We start from the raw sequence: 24,281 nt of genomic DNA, 5'->3' as shown, positions 1-24,281 counted from the left end.
AATACTTCTGTTCAGGCAGAAGGACTAACTGTTCAATATTGTGAGTGATTTCTAATGGGAATAAATTAATAGTGTAATACTATAATTGCTATTGTGCATGATTTAGGTTGTTAGATTGGACCTTAATTTCAAAATCCAGAGTCTTATTCTCCTTGCTGTCTTTTGACGTGCTGAATGTCAGCGTGCTGTCATAAAGGCTTTACTGTTATTGTCACTATAGTCAAAATAGTACAAACTTACTCACAAAACCATACTCTGTATTTCCTGACTCTGTTTCTAGCAGGTTCAGTGCAATCTTACATTAATTACATTATTTTTATTGCATTAATGTGGCATTACTTTGAAATGGTTACCCCAAGTTACCAGGGGGCTATTCCAAAGGTGCAGATGGCTATCTCAAGAGCATCATCCCAAGTATACTTTTGAAGTATAGTTTTAGTGTAGAAATCACACAGTAACTTTGCAATCATGTAATTACCTTCTAAAATACTCATGCTTTTCAATTTTTATTTAGTAAACGCTGTGGTTACTGTCAGAGACATTGTGATGGGCTTTGATGGCAAGAGCTTGTTCATTTCTCTTATTCCACCATTGCAATTCCCCTTCCCATCTGCATTGTGCCACCAGGCAGTGATTGCAACAGAGGTTAAGAAGCTAGAGAAGTGGTAAGGAATGAGAAAAGAGGTCTGATCACCTTTGTTAATAGCTAATACACTCCCTTCTCTTTACTAAGTGTTGTGTTCAGCCTCGAGGTGAGCAAAAATGAATTATGCATATGCTATAAAAGGCCTAAGGATCTGTTGGAATGAAAAGCACACTCTAATTATAATATAACGTGTTATAATTACTATCTATTCATAATTTGGGCAAGAAGCAATTTCTGAAGATCATTCAAGAATTAAAGATCATCTGAACCTGAGTGTTTTTACAGAAGTAATTATTTATAGATTAGCCTGTAGCATACCCCTACATGTTGCACTTCCACAAATCTGAATATGCTAGGTCATGTTGCTATACCAGTCTTTTCTCAACTCCTCCTTAGTTTGTTCAGTGCCTTATCCCATTCAAACTTAGGTTTGGATCACATCTTGCAGATGACCTCTACTCCAATCTGAATGCTCTCACAGGCTTTCCACCCATCTATGCTGCATGCAGCCCAGCTGGCTTGTGTCACTTCCCACAGCATTTCAGAGGACATTCCAGTTTGAGGAGTGTATTACTTTCAGCTCATAGGGAAGCAGTAAAGACATCACTTGGAGCTGTCATCCTTGCTTTGAGGAATTTGATCTCTAACCATCCCCCAATATTTCATTCTGCTCCTGAGAATCTAATATCTAACTAGCCTCTGCTTGCATTTATGAGAAATTAAAGTTGATATACTTTAGAATAATGTGTGTACCTAAAAATAATAGTGACCTGTCCAAAAGCACTATTCCAGCACTGGGAATAGAAATGGTTAGAAAGTTCTTTCTTTCTAATATTTCCTTAATCATACCTCTGAGTTACACATCACAAACAGCTTTTAAAATCACATGTGCAGAAAGGTATATATGTGCCTTCTGCTTTGGAGAAAAGAGGATGTATACTGGGGAGGATAGCAATGGAAAGTGTAATCCATCAGGGCTGCCTTTGTAGGATGCAAGTCAGTACAGCAGATTAATTAAGGACACACATGACCAAAACTCCCAGCTTGTGTTGGGAGGGTTCTTTTCATTTAGGCAGGTGCTTGTTTGTTTTGTTAGATCAGAGCTGTGTTGCTTTTGGTCCCAGATTATTTTTCTTGCTAATGTGTGGGTTTGTAGCATATATACAGGCATGTGCACGCATGCCCAAATTGTCAGAGTATATTAGCGCTGACATTGTCATGCTCATGACCAGGGGAATTAAGCCATTATCCATGTCATACTGCTTGATGCAAAAGAAAGGTTCCTTATGCTGTATTGGCCCTGTGGATGAATAGAAAAATTTGCACCTGGAGTTACCACTTGAAGAGCTTTAATAGACATAAATTTCAGCATCAGGTAGTAATATCTTACTTTATAATATCCTGCTCTGTACTCTAGTAAAAAAAAAAAAAGCAATATCCTCCACCTCTTCTTTCCAAGGACAGGGGATTGATGTATGTCATTTCACTTAAGGAAATCAATGACCTTTCAAAGAGCTTGGCCCTGGGCATCAACTGGAGGATGTTACTATTGTCAAAGGCTGGGCTGGGGCCCTTTGACGAGCAGCTGGAACAATTCTCCAGCAAGGTGCAGAAACAAAGAATAAATCCAAGTCCTATCCCAAAGAGGATTAGGGCTTAACGTGCATTTCATTCTTACTTGTATGTACAGAGCCAAATTGTGTGCTGGCATGCATTGGCTCATTTCCTTTGGAACTGTGCCAGGTTACACACACTTACTGTTTGACTCAGTATTGCCCTACGCTAAAGAGAATAGAAGAGATGGCAGGTGGTACCACCACTATTGCCTGAGACATGCTTTCTGTGCAGCAGAATCAAAATAAAATCAAATCAGACAGCAGATTCTGAAGTTATCTTTCAGCTTTCAAAACGCAGCATGAGAAAGCAGGCTTTTGTCAATGCTCCTTGTTGCTTACATCAGACTCTTTTGAAATGCTGTGTAATACCCCTGGTAAAACCACTTAGAACATATTTACTTTGGCTCCAACTTCCTTGGTTGCACATGTGAGAAGAGATGCTGGGAAAAGGGTGAGGTGTGAATGTATGTTGCAGTTATAAATGGTATCAAAATGAGGAGGATTAATGATATAACAATTTAGTGAAGCAATGATACATTTTCTGATTCAGCTACCTGAAGTTTAGTGAAGCAATGATACATTTTCTGATTCAGCTTACTGAATTCTATAAAAAAGGCATGCACAAGTGTGTGCTGGTAACCTCCCTTTCTAACAAACTTGGCATCGTACATCTCTCTCCCCTACCTCTCTCCCCTTTTTTCCCTATGTTATGGAAAAAAGTATTTTTAAAAGAAAAATTACAGGAAATTTTGTTCTAGAATAAAAATATTTCATAGAAAAGAGAGTAAAACCTGCCATTTAAAACTTGCTACTGAAGCCCATTCATCTTACAAGGGCTATGCTGCAAAGGCTTAGCTCATTCAGTAAAACCGTCTTATTTCAAAGCAGGGGGGTTGGAACTAGATGATCTTAAGGTCCTTTCCAACCCTAACTCTTCTATGATTCTATGATTCTATATAGTCTGTAACACTGGAGCTATTTGCCATTACTCAAAATAAATAAGTATGCTTTTATTATTATTTCATTAGTAAACCAAGAAGTAATCTCTACTGTTACCTTAATGTGTAATGCAATTCTTATAAAAGTTAATGAAGTTCTATTTCAGTAAGTGGGTAGCTGTCCTGGGCATTGTACTTTTCACAACATAACTGAATAGTTTTGCTAGAACAGGCAAAATTGTTAGACCTCTGTGCTTCTCCCAAGTAAAATAAAAGGCATCTGGATGTTTCTTCTTTTTGACAAAAACATTGCCCAGGTGTATGAGAAGGTTTTCAGGCCTTAAGGTGAATAATAGAGAAAAAATGTGTTGTGGACCTATAAGTCCATTTTTATTTGGCCATAGGAATGTGCCCTGCATCTTGCCTGCCAGTGAACAATCCATTCCTTGTAAACAGACAGGAATTTACAGTCTTGGGCTAAGAGAAATGCACAGGCACACACCTATAGATCATGTATGTGAGAGAAATTTAGAAGAATACTCCATTTCTGCCCTTCCTGTGGGCTTTCATTAGCACTATTTCTAGTCTTCACCCTGCACCAGTCACACCAGGATGCCACAGGGTATTTGGCCTTTAAGAGACTTTTTCTGTTTCAGAGACTTTTGAGGTTTTGTGGATGCTAGCAGCAAAGCTCTGTCCCTGGAGCCTCTGCTCAGAGGGATGGATGTCGGGCCATCCTAAATTTATATAGTAGTGCTTTTAGTGGCTAAAATCATTCTGACGTGCCCAAAAAGCGTCTGCCTTTTGTCTCTCCTGCTGTGGTGTGGGCACCATTCAAGTTACCATTTCCCAGGCAGCAATTTGTTTGGGAAGCTAGGAAAGAGCTGCATTTCTACACTTGAAATGCAGCTAGCAGCACAGTCCAACAACTAGCATCCAGTGGGAGGAAGGTGGGAGGCTACAACATCTCCCTGACTCTGTGGCAGTAGTGGCCTGGCTTCAATTAGTTTTGTGCCAGAAGGTGTCTGATGCTACCCTTACCAGTTCTGGGCTCCCCAAGTAACCAGCAGGGGGATCCTTCAGCTATATGGGGGCTACACTCTTGGATGTTTTTGTTTCCTGGCCCAGGGAGAGAATGACTTATCACCTGCTCTTTTTTATTTCTGAGACAATATTTTATTAATAGCCTATATTTTAAAGCACTTTTCAGAACCTCTGACCTTTATCTTGGTTAAATATTAACCAAAATCCCTTGACCCTTCCAATAAAACTTGAAAAACAAAACTAAATAGCTAACCATTAATCAGCTTGTGATTTTATCAAGGGTTTTCTGACCAGCAGTTCTGGGTCTTATACTGGTATTACAGGAAAGACTGTCTTTGTTCAACAAGTGGGAGGTTAAGTGTGTTACTAACTACATTCGAGTGAATTCTGTTCATATCAGCCTATATAAGAAAGTTCTGTACAAGACTTAGGATTTGTTTATTCTTTCTAATTCTACTACATTTTTCCCATATAGCATCAAGAAATTCAATGGCAGTCACATCTTAAGGTTTCGATCTGCAATTGCATGAGCAGTCTGTGGGAATGTCACGGCTACATACTGATATCGGGAGATGTGGAAAAAAATATCCATTTCTCATTATTGGAAGGGCACTTTAACATGCAATCAGAACAAGTGATAATACGAGGAGGGCAGGCAATTGCAAGGCACAACCAGACACCTTGGTTAGATGAAAATCTAGCCTCTAATCTGGTGCTTGAATCCACATCTGAAATGGGAATTACAGTAGTACATTCCTAGCTCCTCCTTACACACCTTCTCAGAGTGTTGTGAAAGTAGTAAGGGGGGTTTTGGGGTTCTCGCAAATCCAGTGGTTGATGACACAAGTGTGTCATGCAGGTGTGAGCTGTTCAAGTTTCCATACAAAATACAGTTTCCTGCTTGGACAACATTGTGAATTTATGTTAATACAACTCTGGCATTTCTCAGGCTACTCGGTCAAATTAATGTTTTGGAGCTCAGATGTGTGTGCCATGAGGACACCTTAAAGAGAAAACACAGCTACCTGGAGGAGTTGTAGTTAGCACTGAAAGAATTTTTAGGCGGCAGCATCAGGTCCTCATCTTTCAGTGCAAATATGTTCTCTAGCACAAGAAAGAACTAAAGAAGAGAAAAAAGAAGCGGAAAGCTATAAGTGCATGCCTTTAACAAGAAAACAAAATAGGGAGGGAACAAAAGAGAAAAGTGAATAGGTTAAAGTCAGTGAAAAACCTCTTTAGTTGCAGAAACCAGGGTTTGCAGGAGATTAGTACAAGATGATTCCTTAATTTTTTTATTTTTCCTTTTGAAAGATGTAAGTGGCCCTTGAATTTAAGAAGGGAGGGCAGTTTTATAGCTGTTACAGAGCAGGATGAAAGGCACATTACCCACTAAGGTTTTGTCCTCCTTGAAGCCTCTGGACACTATCAGAGACAAGATTATTGCACCAGATAGGTGGACCGCAGCCTAATCCAGTTTGGCGTGTATTTCCCTGTGACACATACAGACGCTGCCACAGAGAGGAGACTGGTATATCCTGCTCCTAGCATGCTGTGTCTGCATTTGCCCTCTCTGATTTGAGAAAGCCATGTCCGACTTGTCAAGTGTGAACAGGAAGCTTTCCTGAGTGAGTGCCCCTTGCTTTTACAGAGATATATACTTACTGAGGGGCAGGGAGGGGAGTCTCAGACTGTTACTGAGGCTGCAGTAATCACCATTCCCACCACCCCATTCCAAACAAAGATGTTCAAGATGGGAGTTCAGGGAAATGACTCTAAAGAAGCTTTTGCTGCTCAGAGCTGTGCCAGCGGTCAGGAACTTTTCAAAGACTAATTTGCACGAGAATGAAAACCACTTTCTACAGTCTTACAGTTACTGTTTAGATCAACAAAACCCATGCAGTGGTTTTCCTTTGTTGCTCTAGGGATCTGCAAGGAGTTACAACATTGGAGCTAGGCACACCAGACATCATGAAAGGACAGTGACCAAGGAAGGTACCTAAAGGGGGACTGTAAGAGAAGAGGAGGTGGCAGATGCTGTAGCAGATGCACTGCAGCAGGGGAGAGGTGGTGGCAAGGGAGGCTGAGAAGGGACAGGAAGCCACAGAGTCTGCATGAACTTGCATGAAAGTGCAAAATGGGGGAAACTGAAAATGAGAGTGGCAAACACAAGGCGAAGGAAACAGAAATGTGATAAGGGCAGTGTTTAATTAAAAAGGATTCAGCTGACATCATGCAGGAGATTTCCATCCCACGCAGAGGAATGGTGATGACATCCCCAGCATTACAATGCAAGGATGAGGGGTGGAGACGCCGTGTCTCCCTGTGCGGAGGCACTGAGCGTGCCTGGGAGAGGGCAGGGGCCTCTCCAGGAGCCTGGAGTCCCACCTGCACTGGAGGCAGCATGACACACAGCTGCCTGACCAGGTCTAGGCTCGTTCTATCCACTGGCACTTTGTATTGTTGGTATTTCTGCAGAAGTAACTCCGAAGGATCCCAAAGAAAGATTATGCAAGTCTATTTCAATTCTAGAAAAACTGAGAGCGCCACTGTCCCCATTCAGCAAACTTTGTCTTCCATGTCTATGCAATATGCCATAGGGAGAAGGTGGAAAGTGAGGCAAGGACAGATTTGGTTGTGCTTTGACTAATTAATCAAGTGAAATTCCTAGCACCACCTTCTGGAGTGGTGAGCGGTTGTTAGCCATTACCGCTGAAAAGCCTAGGCTGGCGATGGTCAAACAAGGAAGGACAGTTATTATGCCCCTAACTGGTTATGCAACATGGACTCGTGCATCATCATCTCAATGTCCCAGTGTTTTACTATATTTAATGGGCAAATAATTTGATATCCAAAAGTCACCTGGGGTTGCACTGTTGTTTTTCCTGGCATTCAGTATATCCCACTTTCTGGAAAGCTAAGCATAAGCACATGGAGAGCACTGCATCTTCACTTTGAATAATAGAAGCAGCCTTTAGGGAGAAAGAATAAAGGTAGCAGATTTTCTCTTCATCCAAATTTCCCCTTTCCAAATGAGGCACTACAAGCACAAAGGTCAGTAAAATTCATTTGCACCTAAACAAATTATGTGTCGACTGTTACAGGCCTGATAAAGAGTCACACATACATGTTTTTCAGAATAAAACATCAAAACCAAAGTGAGGTAGCCCTGTTCCTACAAACAGACATATCCTTAGCCTGTACTCCAGCAGCATTATGTCATGTATAAAGTTAGGCAAGCACGTTCCTTGGGGAGGTTCTTCCCTATCTGCGGTCTCATGTTCCACACTAGTTTGTACAGAGAAGCTATTCACATCCATGCATTTTTTAAACAGCTCTTTTAAACAGAGTTATGTATATTTCCCTTCTGCCTACCCTCTCCTCTTCCCTTTCTGTGTTTTTGCATGTGGACCCCCACATGTTAAAACAACTGAATCTTCAAGCCATGCTTTTAGCTGCGAGGGCTGGACAAACTGACTTTCCTGAAGTCTAGAACCAATCTGGACTGACATGTAGACAGAATACCGAATTGAAAGACACTGTGTGATTCAGAGGAGGGTTTCAAACGTTCCAAAATTATTTAGATGACAATGACACCAGGAGAGAAATAACTCAGTGGGGAAAAGGGGGTGCCCAATGAGTACTGAGTGAGCTTTCTGTCATCCTGAGGAGTCCTTTAATGCTCAGAGCTCAAAAGGATTTATGAATATTATCTACTCAAAACAAAAGAGAAGGTGAGCAGGTCTCTTCCATGAAATATGCACATGCTGCAGGTTCTCAGCTGGATTATAAATTCGTCTTTTAAAGCACCAGGGAACTTTTATTTCCTCGATTGCCATCTAGTGGAAACTGTGCTGTCTGCATTGCATTATATATAATAGCATTTCCATGTCAGAGCTCATTGAGCTGTGCAGATGGTGGCACCATTGAAACAAGGGGCAACTTATCATATATGTTTTATGCTTTGTAAATCAAAGCAAGGTCTTGCTAGGTCAAGAGATCACACAGTAAGCAGCAGAATAGCACAGGTGTTTCTGAGAAACTGATCTTTCACTAAGCACTAAATAGTACTAGCAAGAGGTGAGGCATCAGGATGGAAGGGCTCAGGTCATAGATTATTCATGATGGACAGTTACTGTGCAAATGGCCTGGTGCCAGTTAGGTGAAGACCAAATTACAGGTCAACATTAATATATCTAAGGTGTATTTTCTTCACTTGGGACAATTGTATTTTACAGGTTGATGTTGTACTATTTTAGAAAATTATAACAACTGCATTGTGTTGCCGAAACAGTGGGGTTATATAATGGAAAAATGATATTGATTTTCTCAACCCACAATTTGAGTTGACCTATGCCAGTCCTTGGGGTGTCACAAGTCTCTGTAAGATGTTCTTTGAAAACATTGTGAAATGATGATCCCGATTGCTGAGAAGTACCAGAATAATTCATTTTAGAGAGTGTTCATTCATGTGGAGACACCAAAATGCTGGTTAGGTCCCTGTGATGTTTTTTCTTTCTTCTTCCATGTCTTTCCTTCACTGGCTTTCCTATAAGAATTTTATTAAGTTATACACACACAGTCCTTGAGAAAGCAGCTAAGTTTCTAACATTGTTCCAGGCCTCCTTATATTGAAGTCCCACCAGTGCCAAGCGTTTTGGTGCCAAATTAGTGTACCCACACCATGTGCTTCTGTCCACTTGTCTCTCCTTCTCTCATCTGCAATAATTCAGTCAATTTCCTTCTTGAGAAGGACAAGGTTTCTCTTGCTTCCATTCTGATGTGCTTTACACAGCGTGATTCAAACCTTGCTGAAGCAATGCATGTTGTTCAGGAGCCTGTGGTGATGTTGGAAAGCAACCAAAAACTCACTATTCCGAAGCCTTGAGACATTATGAGTATCAGCAGCCCATACAGAGAACTGCTGGCAATTAGCCTCAGTACTTAAGAAAAGTGGTTCCCTTTTGCCTTTAAATAAAAATGTATGCCAAGAATTTCTAGAAGTTTCTCAGGTAAGCTGCATAACTGAAAGCTTTTTGTAACTCTCTTTGTCATTCATCAGATCTTGCCTAATAACAAAGGAAGTTTATCTTCAGGACACGTGTTTTTTATGTTGTCTTTTTCTGTATAGGAAAATATAGTGCTCAGGAGAAAATAAAAAGATCTTTAGCAAAAGCTTTCTTAATGTTTTTCCTTCCTCCTTTTTCTTCTTTTGAAATAAAGATATGCAAAGCCTTGAGAAGCTGCTGAGGGATGCAATAATATATGGGCAGCCTCGAAGCCGCCGAGCATGGAGAAAAATTATCATCCTCGTGGAGGGCATTTACAGGTATGTTTGTGTTTTAGAAACAGTAGTACTTGTTATCGTTTCTGATGACAGAATGATCTATTGAGTGGAGTGGACATTGACTCTGGGAGAAATCTTAATGACACTGGACATTAAAATAACATTCTGTGATCTTATAAATATGTTGATTTCCATTATGTCTGTCTGAGCCCAGGATTCTGAGCCCAAGGCAGGGGGGTTGGAACCAGATGATCTTAAGGTGATCATCTTTTGATGATCCTTTGCAACCCAAACCATTCTGTATGGGTCTGTAGCTCCAGTTAGATCCTGTGTGTTGTTCTGAATGAGAGTTTAGCAAATCACAGTGGAGTGGGATATGTACTGTGAGAGCAATACAGACCATCAGCTGGTGTATGTTGTCACGGATGTGGTAAAATCCATGGAGCTGTAGTAGGTGAGGAGTTCTGCTAAGTGAGTAAGCTGAGTTTGCTATTGTTTGTTGTGCACAGGCAGATCAAAAGACAGCTACTCAGAATTAATTAAGTTCTGCATGCCCAGTTCTTACCCAGCTGTTGGAATCTAAAAGCTCAAGCTGAACATAAGCCAAGTGATATCAGCACCTTTCTAGTAATTAGTGTCAGATCTAATGGACTTGCACTTTAACAGGAAAAACAATTAAAAGATTGGCTTTCAAAGAATTATCTAGCCCCAGTCCCTGGAGGAATTTGAATGAGAAAAGTGCCTTTGATAATCCACCAGATAATATCATCATCAATGATACCATGTAATTATAGAGCATCCTAGTCAGATAGCTCCGTTTCGCTAGTATGGTGCATCTTATACCCAATCGGAAAGACAAACCATCACTTGAGGTGGGCAGCAAAGCAGAGGCACCAGCCAGTCTCACCATCCTGGGATTCATGCTGGCAACTACTCAAGCCAGGAGAAGGTTGCTGGGGAGGCAACCAAGGGGCTGGTGGATGGCATGGAGTGGGAGCCTCTGGTGGACAAGGAGCTGCAGTGGGGAGAGGTAGAGATCATGAACAGGAGAGAAGGGCTGAAAAAGCAGGGACCTGGACAGTAAGAGGGTTTGCAGGCATCTAGGCAATGATACTGTGGCAATGACAAGAGGTGGGCAGTAGGAGAAGGATAGTTTGGGGAGTAGTGACATCTGCACCAGAGAAAAGTAAACCTGAACAATTCATTCAAAGGATGTGACATGGTTTATGAAAGCAACATTAAGCTTTATATGTAGGGACCATGTGAAGTGTTGCTGAAATCCAGCCAGTCTGGATATGCAGTGTTTTATGCCATTTTATTGAGAAATGCTAGCACAGTTGAGCTGATTAGCTTTTTTCATAAGGAATCTTACTATAATCTCGTGTCATCACAACTTCATAGTTCTCAGTGCTTTCTTTTCACTTAACATTTTCCATCTGCAAAGAGACCAAATCAGTCCTTATCTAAACACCTGTCACTCAGAGCTGAAACAGGTCAGCAGCACATCAGCTGATCCAAAGCAGGCTGAACATCTCCTTTCAACCAGAATAAACAGAGCAAAACTGCAAATAAACATAGCTTGGCACTACTAAAAGAAAACTCAGATTTAAGGACTTTGATCATGCAGAAATTAAGTGGACCACCAACATTTTACTGACAAATGTTCCCATCAGTCACACAGCCTGCACAAAATGCTCCAGCTGCTGAGCTTCACTTACTTTTAAATCCTTTATCCTGGATACTGACCACTAGGGAGCAAGAACATAGACTGGTACATTGACTGAACATAGACTGATACAGAAGCATAGATCAGTCCGAGCACTGGGGGAAACCCACTGTCCGATATTTGCAACTATAATAACTGTAACTGTATTTCAAGGCCAGGTTGGACAGAGTCTTGGGTGACACGGTGTGTGGTGTCCCTGCCCATGGATTAGATGATCTTAATGTCCTTTCCAACCCAAACCATTCTATGATTTTATGATTTCCAGATGTATATTTGACATAGAGTGTTCTTTTCCTCTAGTTTTGCAGTTCATTTTCAAAGATCTTGTTATCAAAAGTTCAAAGAGCCTTCTGATGGAACACAAAGTAAAAACATGTTAAAGCCTCTGAGAACCTCACTAAAAATGAACCATGAAGCTCCTTCAGCCCCATAAAGGCTAAATAATGCTAAGACCACTAATGCCCTGAGTGTCTATGCTTGTGAAAGGCATAAAGTAAAAGAAAAACAAAGCTCAGGTCTCTAATAGCCTCCCATTGGAAACTGCCCTAGCAGTAGCTAGGTTCGTTGGTTCGTTGGTTGTTTTCATAGTCTAAGCAGATCAGACATTGAAGATTGTGGTTTGGTTGCAAAGCAAGTCTGCTCTGGCTGGAGGGAGAATACCGCCACACCCCACCGTGCTGTGTCCTGGCATCACTGCCAACCCGAGATGCACGCAGCTGATCTGTCCTTACAGCACTTCTGGCAACAGGCTCTCAGGCCATGCAGTCTAATTCAGCTAGTAGCTAATAACATTTCATATGCAAAAGAAAATATTAGAAGTACTCTCTCTTTTTTTGTGTGCATGTTCTTTCTTTTCTTGGCCCAGGATTTTTGAAAGAGACTAAAATTTTCCAACCCCATATTGGCTAATGTTAGTTTCCTTGAAGGTTTGCCAGATGCCAAATTAACATTCATCCAGAGGGTTTAAGAGGAGGTAGAGTGTTGTTAATGTATGCTTCTTACAATAGTTAATCCTGCAATTTTTCTTTTTTTTTTTTCCTTAAAGGACTTAAGTTATGCTTCAGGGACAGCTAATACAGAATTGAAATAAGTTGGCCATAACTATTTTCCAAGTTAAAATACCTTGGGACTTGCAAGTTTGGCTTGGCAAATTTTGTCAGAAACGCTTTTTCCAGAGATGCAGAAGAAACACTAAACTTTCTTTTTTCCTTCTTTAAAAAAATATTATTATATGGGACACCATAGTCTTAGTATGATGAAGTTGATGGTATGGAAAAAAATTTGCCTTCTGTTTCTATTAGGAGTATGTGAAAGTGTTTACACTTTCAAACTGTGCATAAGCCTGGACTTACTAGCTGGCAGAATTTGAAAAGGGTCAATTGTTAGCCAACATGAGCATTTTTGGAAATCAGATTTGTGTTTGAAACCAAAAGCTGTAGATTTTGCTTGGTTACAACTGAAGGTAGAATTGGCCCCTTGACTGGGGAAGCACTCAAGCTACATATCGAATAAATAGTAATAAGTATATGTTTGTTTGCTTTTTAATGTTTCTATCATCTTAAAAAGAAAAAAAGGTCATCAGAAGTAAATGTAACTACTAGCGAAAGCTGGTTCTTAACTTGGACTACCCTAGGAGCAAATATATTCCATTTGCATTCCAAGCTGAGAGAGATCATTTAGCCATCAATCTTCAGCATAAAAAGCATGAACAAGTTTTGGCAGTGTCCAGGGCACAAGTTAAAATGACTTGCTAAATCATATTTCTATTATTTAAATTCCAGCTAATGTTTTCCTTGGCTTCTACCATTTCCAGTTCAGGATTAATCAGTTACTGTGTTCTGACATGGTTTGTGGTAGGCTTCTGCTCTCTTACACACATATTTAACTAGGAGTTAGATAGGCCAAGGCCCAGGGCAGGAGTTACGGGACATCAGAAACTGATCAAAACCAATTGGTTTTCATTTGTTTTTTTCCCTGCTTGTAATTTAATTTGGGTATTTTCCCTTCCAGCTAAGAAAATAGTTCTCTGATCAGTTAGATATTGTCCAGTGCCTTTTCACGTGCATTAGAAGCTCCTTGGGATTCAATACCATAGGAAATTTATCAGGGTTATTTTTTGTTTCCTGAGATTAAGTGACTGGACTTCCACAAAAGAATGGGGTAGCATTTAATATCTTTGGCCAGGAACCAGGATTAAAGGTTAACATTTCTGTCATTTCAGTGTATGGGCTTATATTTGAGGACAGGATTGGATGGTTCCCTTAAAACTATTGCCCTAAACTACAAAACAGAGATTGTTGTATGAATGGCAAGGCTTATGTAAGAAGACAGTACCTAAAGTGAACATTAACATGGAATGCATATATCGTGGGAGTAACAGGTCAGGAAAGGAGGGATTTTCCCAATTACAAACTAGCCTGAAAGGGGAACAGATAAAGTTTTCAAATGCTGAAAGGATAGTGGTACTATAGGACATATTTAGAGACACTGAGTGATGCAATTATGAAGGTAATGGGTTGAATACCAGTAAATTATGTTCCTGATAGAAAAAAAAAAAAATGAAAGTGTGGTACCACAGTAGGATGTAGAAAACTCTGTTCCCAAGAAGTTTCAAAATAAACTGGACAAAACCCATCAACATCCTGTCCAGAGCAAGCCTGTGTTCCAAGCAAAGTGACCAGCACAAGTGCACACCTCCTGTCTCTTACAGCGCCTGGCTCCACAATTCATCAGCTGCATCAGGAAGAATCTCAGTGATTTAGTAGGGATTGAATCAAGCTTTGAAACTCAGTGATGCTAATTCTGATGATAATCAGAATTTGGATTATCTCATCATATCTGGAAACTAAGTGTGTATTGAAGCAAGCTTTTGTGGCTGCCTACCAAACAATGGAGATGAAGGTTAGCTGCAATTTAGTTTTACATCCCTGCCACCAAGCTAACAGTTTTTGCTACAAGACAGGATGGAATAACACATAATGAGAACATCCGGCCTGGCCAGAGTCACCTTACGTTCATCTACATCCAACTTTTTTGATGTGCCCTGTATGCTTTAGCAGATCTGGAAACAGATCAATAGCTTTGTAAAAGTGACACAACCAGACTGAGACAGAACAATTACAGTTCACTGCTGGCTCTCTGGTTTAAACTCAGTTGACATCAATATTTACTGAAGGATCTAGTAAACTTTCCATTTGGGCTACCCAAGGGGTTATGCGAAGTGAGCTTTATCTTGAAGCAATTCTAAATAGAGGAGCATTCATATCACAAACCATCTCCCAGGGTCAAAAGGGAGACCAAGAACAGAGTAGGCAGCAGAACAGCTCTCATCTTTGCCACCAGGAGGGCTGAGGCCTGTTTGAATGGCAGCGCAGAAAACACACACAAAACCAACAGTGCTTTATCTACTCCATGGACACTTCAAGGCCATCTTAGGATCTCCGTCAACTATTATAACATTTATGTCAGCTAGCATCTTTTAAGAGCAGTAAATCAACATTGAAACAGAATACAAGTGCCTTCTTTCGCTAAATAGGTTAGAGTTCAAAGAGAAATCTCCTACTCACATGAGAAAGAAAAGTTTCTCTAAATTCTCTTAGTGGTTAAATCTTGCACCAGCCATGTACCAGCTATATGTATTCTGGAATTCAGCAACAACACAAATATGCAGCAAATCAAGCTCTGCATTTTTAATTTACCATTTTTACTCTTTTTGAAAATAAATGCCATCTTTGCCATCTGAATTTCCATGAGCTACTAAGCCTAATGACATCCATGTAAATGTGGAAAAAACTGTTGTCCTTCTCAGCCTAGCTGGTCTGCCCATGTACTGCTGCAAGCTGGAAGGTGGAATGTCTATTCTCTTCCCTGTGCAGGGATGCTCTATGGCACCACTCTCACTCTGACCACATAGCCAACCTACAGGATGACCAGACACAGCTGAAAGCTGCCATCCCCAGCACACACGATGCTGCATGCCCAAGCACACCACTGGCTCAGGATGCTGACTAATGCTTTGAGTCTGGGCTGTGTGAGGACTGTGGGCTCTACCCTTGTATTCATTAGGAAAATAGCTGTGGTGGTTCAAGTAGCTTCTCCCCCAACTGCCAAATGCCATCTGGGAAAAGTAAGAAAGACCAGTCTTCAGGAGCTTGCAGCACAAGCCCACCCTCCTTTGCTGCAAGAGACCATAGTGCCAGTGTACAGCCCCAGAGCTGCCTCTGTGTATGGCTGGGCAAGACAAATGGACAAGATTTACCAGCAGTCACCTGACAGCCAAAAACATGCCTCCAGGCACACACAGCCGGGCTCTCTGAACCTCCCAGTACGAACAGCACAGGCAACCCTTAGCCATGGCTGCTCCCCCGTGCTGTTCTTTCAAATGAATGGAGACTTGCCTATGGACAAGTCTCCTTCAGAACTGGAGACCAAACTGTTTCCAAGCATACTCAGAAGACCAAAGGATGAAGAAGGACTAAAATTGGCAGAGATTTCCTAAGTGCTAAAAGAACATCCTGCTCCTTTTGTAGTACCAAACTTCCAGCTGCATAGTGTAGCTTAGAGTGGCAATAAAACAATCTGTGAAAGCCATTGATCTGGGATCTAAAAATTGCCAAGAAGTTCTGTTGGTTGCACTGCTCTTTTGTACAATTTGGGAACAAACTCAATGTTTCTGCTTTCTCTTGTAGCACTTGCAATTGGATAGACCTTAGCCATGGAGCACTGGTTTTCCTGGCACCCAGTGCATTCATCTTCTGTTTGATAGGAAGTATTTAGCATTTAAAGAACTGCTTACTAGAGCTAGTGGAAGAGAACATGTTTAACTCACGAAATAAATACTGAGTGCATCAGCGCATATCCAAGCATAGCTATAGTAATCTCAAAAAGGCTTTCAAGACATAATAGTCTTCACAGCAACACTATTGATACTTCAATTTTACGGGATTAGAGTGTATTTCTTGTTTATCTCCCTGTGTGAAAGCAAAACTTTCATTTTGCTGCACACCTCTTCTGTGCTTTCTAACTTACTGATGTGATTGCCAACAATACAAAAGATTTATCACCTTTTCTTATTTCTACAAATCTCAATACACCATTAGTGCAAGTTCAGAATATTTCCTTTCCTTGCACGGCTGTAAAACAGTAAAAAGAAAAAGATTGGAAACATTTTTCTTTTTGAGTATTAGGTAGCAGGCTACGTCTCCTAAAAAGAACATATTGGGAGGAACAATTGGCAAGAGTGGATTTGAGCTCCTTTTTCTAGTCTCTGATTCTGTCCACTCTGAAGACTGGGCCTGCTTAGGATTCCAGCACATTCCCTGGGTTTCATGTGGCCCATCTCTTCTGTATGTTAGACCCAAATCCTCTGCACCAGAGTTATTTGCTCTAGAGCTATTACCCCCAAATATTGCCATGGTAGCTGACAATGAAGTAAACAAGGACCAGACCGAATTACAGGGCTTCCTTATAACTCATTACAATATTTGTCTGGTAATGAACTGCGGTGTGCTGCTTTGGGTGAGTATTTCCCCCTTCCTTTATACCCTTCCTTCTCTTTTCTAGAATTTGAAAATTTGCAGATGTTCAACAACTTTTTGACTGATGTTGATGGTTTGAATTCTAAAACTCACCTGCAGATAGGAAAGGGTTGCAATTTTTCTTTGAACTGTAAATCCAAATTGAGGTTCCAGAGTGTCTTTCATGGAGTAAGGCAATTAATGTTATGTTTTCTGGCAGTATCCTAAAGAGAAAGTGCAGGATTTGTTGTTCATCCATGATTCTCTCCATTCACAGCATGGAAGGGTCCATCGTGCGCCTGCCAGAGATAGTCTCCTTGAAGAAGAAATACAAAGCCTACCTCTACTTGGATGAAGCTCACAGCATCGGTGCAGTGGGAGCAACAGGCCGAGGAGTTGTGGAGTACTTCAGTATGAATCCTGATGATGTTGATGTACTAATGGGAACATTCACAAAGAGCTTTGGCGCAGCTGGAGGATACATAGCTGGCAAAAAGGTAAAAGAAAAACACATTTTAACATCAGGGAAGGGAGGGGGGAAGTATCTTCTTATTATGTATGATACATTTCATTATCTTTTTGCATAGACTGCTTTACAGGAGCACTATTCTAAAGTTTGTATAATTTTTGTCTGGATCCCAAATGCGCATCAAACAGACTTTCTTATTTTTGTCTCATATTCATATTATGTAATTTGCTGGGGTTGGGTATTTCTGTGCCACTCTGATGATTGTTGTTTGTCTTAGAAATGTTTAGACACGTTGTGGTTGGCTAAATATACTTCACTACATTAATTTGCATGCAGATTGCTCATTACTTTGTTTCACATTTGTAAACAGTGTGTGGAGCAACACTAAGAGATTAAAGCCACAGCTTCATCCACTGATAATAGAATTCCTAAACAGTTGTGGATTGTCATAGTTGCATTTTTTAGGAGGATGGAGAAAGAGGGTGACTGAGGGCCTTTTGCAATAGTAAAATCCGTGTCCTCAGTTGCTCTGCATACATTAACAAAACAACCTCTTGCCAACAACAGATGTCAACAAAAAGTAGAGCACTAGGGGTGTACAAGAACAGAAAGCATAATCAGCACCATTGTGAAATGTCATCAGCTTTGTTGCTTGACAGAGATATCAAGTGGTTGGTGATTATTTACCCTTTTCATACACTACTGAATGTATTTCTTAAGTAGTTTGCTGAATGAGTAGGAAGCCTGTTTAGACAGCCCATATGGTTGTTGTCAGGATAACATTAGTATGTGTAGCACTTGAGTAGCATAAAAGGGTTGTAAGAAAGTAGAAAGTGTACATATCTTCTGTCTTTTTTGGTTTTGCCCCTGGAGAACTTAAAACAGGCTATCATAATACATCAAGAATCAATTTTCTTTGTTTCCTTTGCTTCTTGAATCTGTATCTGAGGGTTTTACTCTCACCAAAGACTATGTGACTAATGTAGTTAGAAATTACAGAAAGCACAGACCAGTGAAAAGCGGCCTAAAGTAATTAATCATCTAATCCTTGGCAGTTTTCTTAAATGAAAATGGGTCACTCTTTTCACGCCTGTGTGTGTCACTAAGCTTTGCCCCAGGCTTTCTGGTCTTAGTGGCAGCTGCTCACCCGACACACTTAGCATTCCTACATTCATTTCTGCAGCCAAAAACTCACTGTGACAGTGCTTATTCTGCATCAGCTAGAGCACAGAAGCCTTGTCAGCTATTTGATCGAACCCCTAGGATTTCAATTGCAATATAGCAATGCATAATCTGTATAACATTAGGTAAATCTTTATCCTTAGCATTGGAGTTACTGCATAGACCCAATACAGCTTTTTGGCAATAATTTATGTTAGTCTTTGGGGGTTTTTTCCAGTGATATTTTTTGTCAAAGACAGTTTTCATTCAGGCCTCATCCCTTTCTCACTAACATGCATTCAGCTTTTACTGCTGTAACTGTTACTCCAGTATTTTGTATTAGGAGGTATAAGCTGAAATAACAATGATGGTCTTAATCAAGGGCTCGATTCCTACAGTGTCCCTTGATTCAGGACAGTGCTGTAGACATGCCTACAGCATATCAATGCTTTTTCTAGGGGCATAGATTGTGCTCTTAGTTATACAGGAAATGTTAAAGCAGTTGTACCAACTCTAAGATGAATGTCCCTGCCACACTGATGGAAAGTTTCAATTGAAAGAAATTTATATGCTAATAGCCAAAGATAGATCCCCACGAGGTTGCTTTTCCTGTCTTGTGGCAGAGGAACTATACTGCTGTTGTGCAGGCTTTTCTTCATTCCCAGAGAGAAACCAAGCAGTATTTTAAGTGCAGCTGTTCATTGGCCTTTAAATTATTGTGGCTCCTTTGTAATAAGTCTTAGCACAGAAATAAACGCTATTCTACTCCAGACTTTTGTTTCAGATGTAATTGCCCCACTTACATGTAAAGTATTTGCACCTGCCTGATGTTTCTTCAGTCCACGTAGTAACAGTAGCAGCCAAGAAAGCAAACCAATAACTGGTGAAACATCCTTTTCCTTTCACATGTTCTCACTCTTGCAGTAGGTAAGAGGGAGATCTGCTGTTTGACCAGCTCAAAGCTCATTCATGCTTTGTTTTGCTTGTGTAAGGACCTTGTGGACTTTTTACGAACTCATTCTCACAGTGCTGTGTACGCCACATCTATGTGTCCACCCGTAGCAGAGCAAATCATCAGGGCAATGAAATGTCTCATGGGACAAGATGGGACAACACAAGGTAAGCCACCTTCTTTAACTTCACTTAATTTAAACTACTACCAGAGCATCTACTGTGTAGAAGTGCACACAAAATGTCATCCAACAGCATAGTATGGTAACACAATGCAAAGGAAATAATTCTTACTGTAAGATTAATATCCAAATCATCATATTTCTAAGCACTATCAGCTCTCTTTTTCTGTACTCATCCACATACAGCAGGAATGGAAATATTCTGGAATTCTGGCTCCATAGTTGCCAGTCCAATCTGCACCAACAAGTAGAAGCACACAAATTGCCCTTGGAGTAGATTGTCTGCCTTTGTATGAGGAGTTCATAAGAACATGCTTTCATTTATGGGCTAGATGCTGTCAGCTTAGCTTCTTTGTAAGTGTGAACCTGCAAAATGGCAAGCAACTCAAGCATGGGGCAGAATTTCAAAACAGGTATTGTATGTTAAAATAATAGCATGAGAAGATGATTGTAATAATTCCTACCTCACTCAGGCATTCATTATCGTATCCTGAAGCTAGTTTTGAAGTACATTTTGTCCCAGAAGAATTGACTACTTGGTGTATTAGGTTTATGTATATTCGTCTCCTGAAGCTGCAGATGCAGCTACTATCCAGTCGTCTGTGTAACACGCTTTCTATGCAGCAAGCAACAAAACAACTATGTGACAGATCTATCTGCTACTGTTTCAGAGTGATACTGATGTGTACTCCGTGTTCTAGGACTTAAATCCCAACTCAGAGAAAAGCTAATGGGTTTTAAATTTGTATAATTTGTGTCAGGAAATCCTGAGAATAGTGTGATTGTTTAACAGGCAGTGGAAGATACGGATTCTGCTCTGAATTGCAATCTCTTTTATACTGGTCCAGCAGCACTGTGCTGTGCTGTTTTATCTCACCTCATGTAAGAGTAACAGAGTAATTCTGTATTAGTCCTTCATGATAGATGCGGCCAGGGTGAGGTGGGAATGGAAAGGAAAAAGGGTGTACCAGAGCAGGTAAGATGCTGCTCTGCACTATTCTGTTGCAGTGCCCTAGAGGGCAGTTTCAAACCGTGACAGACACAAGGCTATAAAGACGTTTATCACAGCCCTTCAGCGAGGCCAGAATTTACAAGACCCCAATGTACAAAAGGAGGGATAGAGAATCCAGTCCCAGTGCCAAATTCTGCCGAGTGCAATAACAAAGTGCAGCAAACTCCAGTGCAATGTGTAAACAACGAGGTCATGATCATAAAAAATGATGCTTTTGTCATTTTGGCAGAGAAGTCAGAGTGTAACAACTGTTTCCAACTCGAAATTTGAAAGGTCAGGGTTGCATATGCTGATGTCTACGTCCTATTCAATATAAGAGAGCAGCTCTGACATGTTTCTTCTACCTTGGGGACGATCTAAGCCTGCAGCCTGTCCTGCTGTGCTGCTCTCTGAGCCAGCTATAGGAGATGCTTGCCGTCAGAGGGCGGTCTCGGTTTTTCACTGAGCCTGCCCGGGAGTTACACACTTCAGGCTCTCAGAGACGCCTCGTGTAAAGTATTAAACATGCAAAGCATTTCCAAACTTTCAAAGCCTCTTAAAAATGATCTTCAGCTAGCGTGATTCTGCATGCAGTTCAGTGCAGGCTAATAAGAGAACTTGGTTCAAGACGGAGTCTTTTAAGATGTGCGTGTCTGACTGTCTTAGGGCTAAGAGTTTGCAGCATTTTCTCTTCCAGAAGCATTGTTTAATGACACAATGTTTGTATTTCTGCACAAAATAAGTGCTTATTAAGTCTTCTGCAAATCCTTTATGAAATAAATTAGTGTTATGTTTTTTTAAAGATTTGCCTTGTAATACAAAATGCAAATGAATAGAAAAACAAATGAGTAAATCATATATCACAACTTAGAGTATTGCACAAAGGCTAGCGAACTGGCTATGATGTGTAAAAAAGTTTCTTGTCCTTCTGAGCCAGACTCATTATTTTAGTCTATTGGTTTTTCTTTCATGTGGGCCTCCCTTCATTAGGCTGTCTTGTGGACTACAAAAAAACCCCACAACCCAAAACACAGGAAAAAATGTTGTGCTGGACCACACTACAGCGCTGCTTTGGCACCAGAGAGAGGAAGGTGGTGGCTTAGAAAGGAGGGGGGGAACAGAAGGGAGAAAGCACTGTCTCTTCTTAGATATTTTTGTTTCCAAGGACAGCAGCGGCCTTGGCTGAGTTCTTTTGGTCCACTCTCATAAAAAATGGTGAATCCTGCATGTGAGCTGTCCTTGTGAGAGCGTGAGCTGTGTAGCGGAGACACCTGGCAGACAAGCTGCAAGTGAACCACGGTTGCCACGGGGTGTCCCTTTGCCCTCTGGAAGCTCATTGAGTTGATAAAAGGTGTTTATTTTACAATTTATTTCAAATGGTTTCTTCTTCCTGAAGGATGATTTGGGTAATCCTTTATAAGGAGATGTCTGCTGATGGCCTGTCCTCTGGAGGGCATTTCCAAAGGGCATTTGTCTTGCAAAAAAATACTGGGAATGTTTTGGAAAAGAATGAAATTAGTTTGCTAAAGTTCCATGTTAACTGGAGGGTGCTTCTTGAAAAGAGGGTGAAATAATGGGATGACAAATCTGTTAACCCAGCACGCTCTTGCATCTGAATTTCATGACTGAGTCCTTAGTAGATTAATAGAAAACTTAGAGAAGGAAAAAAATTTGGTCATTTAAACTGCTGCTCTGAAAACTCTTTATTCTATATTTTTAAGCATTTCTTCTTTTATGTTTTCCCAAATATCATGCTTTTACATTCCCTTCGGTTTCTTACTAGTTATTCTCCACTAATTTGTTAAGCAGCTGATCTAGAAAAGAGTAGCATAGGCGGAATTATATAGTATGTAATGCCAGAAGCCAGAAATGCAGCAATAGTGCTTGTGTTTATCCTGGTGTGTATCCAATTGATTGATCTCCCATATTTTCTTCCTTTATTTTCAATTAGTAAGAATACGGTTGTTTGGAAAATGAATCAGGGTGTGCATTTCCAGGACAGGATCAGTATACTGGAGGCATGACTGCAGGATATGAATAGATGTTTATGGACACAGGGGTACAGCTTCATTACAAGGAAGGAACAGGTTAGCACCTTAAAAATAACTCTATGAAACCTAAACTGTTTAGCTGGAAATTATGCAGAGCAGGTGTCTGTTTCAGGCTACAATTTTCTCATATCGACAAAGAAGTTTCAGCCTTTCCATAGAAGAAGGCTGGATGTACACATAGGGGTTTGATAATCTAGGGGAAAAAAGGGGGGGAGGAAGAAACAATTTCTAACAAAATCCTTTTTTCCTAAGGATCTTCAGTTTCTCCAGGCTTTGGGTGGAAGATTTTGATTGTGGTAGCCAAGTGTGTAATTCTTGCCACATCTATGAAATATCATCTGAGTCCTGTGATGTTACAAATCTCAAAAAAATCTCTATTTGAAATAAATATTGACAAATCTCAAGATGCACTGAATGAAGAAGCATCTTCCAGCTCAGTTTGGAGGGGCATGAGTAGAGCATCCCCCATCTGGAGCCTGGGCAGAGGAGTGGGGCCCTGAGCACCTGCATCCATCCTGCACTGTCAGGCACTTAGGGAGGTGAATTAGGATGATTAAAGAGAGAAGACACTCTGAGAAGCACAACAGGGGTAACAAGTGGATGATAAGGATGGAGACGAGGACCAAAATGAGGTGCTGAGAAGACAGGATGGAGACATGGTGAACATAAAGGGCCTGGTGTGGGGAAGGAGAGGAAGAGGGACAAACATGTCTGCAAGAAACTATAGCAAACACACAACCCTCCAATCCAGTGCTGGTACCTGAGACACTCCTTGTTCACCTCTGGTCAGCAAATTGCTGTGGAAGGGTCCTAGCAAGGTGTGTGCTTACCTTCCTTTACACCAGGAGACTTCAATTTGGATGGGGATGTTCTTAATTTGGAAGCCTTGCACTGACATAAGTAAAAAGATACAGAGAAGACATTGTATCTCATGCAGAAACATCTATAAATGTATGGGTATGTCCCATAACAATATTTGTGATAGTAGTGAGACATTAATGTCATGATACTGTGACTGGAAGGATACTGCAGAGCCCACAGACAGCTATTACAGTTTCCTTCTTTTGCCATCTTTTCTACTGTGACTTGAGAAAATTAAGCACAAGAAATGATTAATTAGGAGAAGATAGTAATTCCCTCAAAACTGCACAGTTGTTTCTACCTAGGAGAGAGGAGTAGGTTGGGGTCACTATGAGCAAGTCCTCTGTTTCTTGAACAATATATTAGAAGAGTCAGAAACTGACCCAAAAAAAATAGCAAATTTATTTCTATTTTCATGTGAAATCATATTTTCAGTAGAGTACAAGTCCTGGTGTTTTTCAATGCCATGTTTTACAGCACTCTGAAAACTGACAGTTTGTAGAACAAGACACATTTATTCTTGGTACCATAATGTCATAGATACTATCATAGTTCCTGCAAAAGAGTTGTTCAAAAATTTATGAACTTCTGGCAGCTGTATTTCCTTTAGTAATGTCATAAGGCAGCAAGTTCCACAGTTCAGTACATATAGTCTATTAAAAAAAAAACCAACAACCCTCATTTTATCCTTCTTAAGCCTTTGTGGCCTTTTCATCTTAAACGTGTGTCTCCTCATTTATTTGGAGATATAGGAAGCAGGAGTTCCCATGGCATTTACACTTTATAATTCACAATATAGATATTCTTTATATGTTCTCCTAGTGGCTTCTCATTACACCACTGGA

The 24,281-nt window shown here is 40.6% G+C and overlaps 1 protein-coding gene across 1 annotated transcript in view; it reads left to right on the top strand.

The window, feature by feature from the left end:
- Positions 1-24,281, top strand: part of SPTLC3 (serine palmitoyltransferase long chain base subunit 3) — an 87,825-nt gene that overhangs the window by 51,056 nt on the left and 12,488 nt on the right. The window contains exons 7-9 of the mRNA XM_030489926.1: positions 9,465-9,570; positions 17,048-17,267; positions 19,393-19,519. Of these exons, the coding sequence (XP_030345786.1) occupies positions 9,465-9,570; positions 17,048-17,267; positions 19,393-19,519 (453 nt within the window). The remainder of the gene's footprint in view (positions 1-9,464; positions 9,571-17,047; positions 17,268-19,392; positions 19,520-24,281) is intronic.

This window comes from Strigops habroptila, chromosome 6 (genome assembly GCF_004027225.2).
Source record: "Strigops habroptila isolate Jane chromosome 6, bStrHab1.2.pri, whole genome shotgun sequence".
NCBI lineage: Eukaryota > Metazoa > Chordata > Aves > Psittaciformes > Psittacidae > Strigops > Strigops habroptila.
This window is presented reverse-complemented; position numbering and strand designations above follow the sequence as displayed.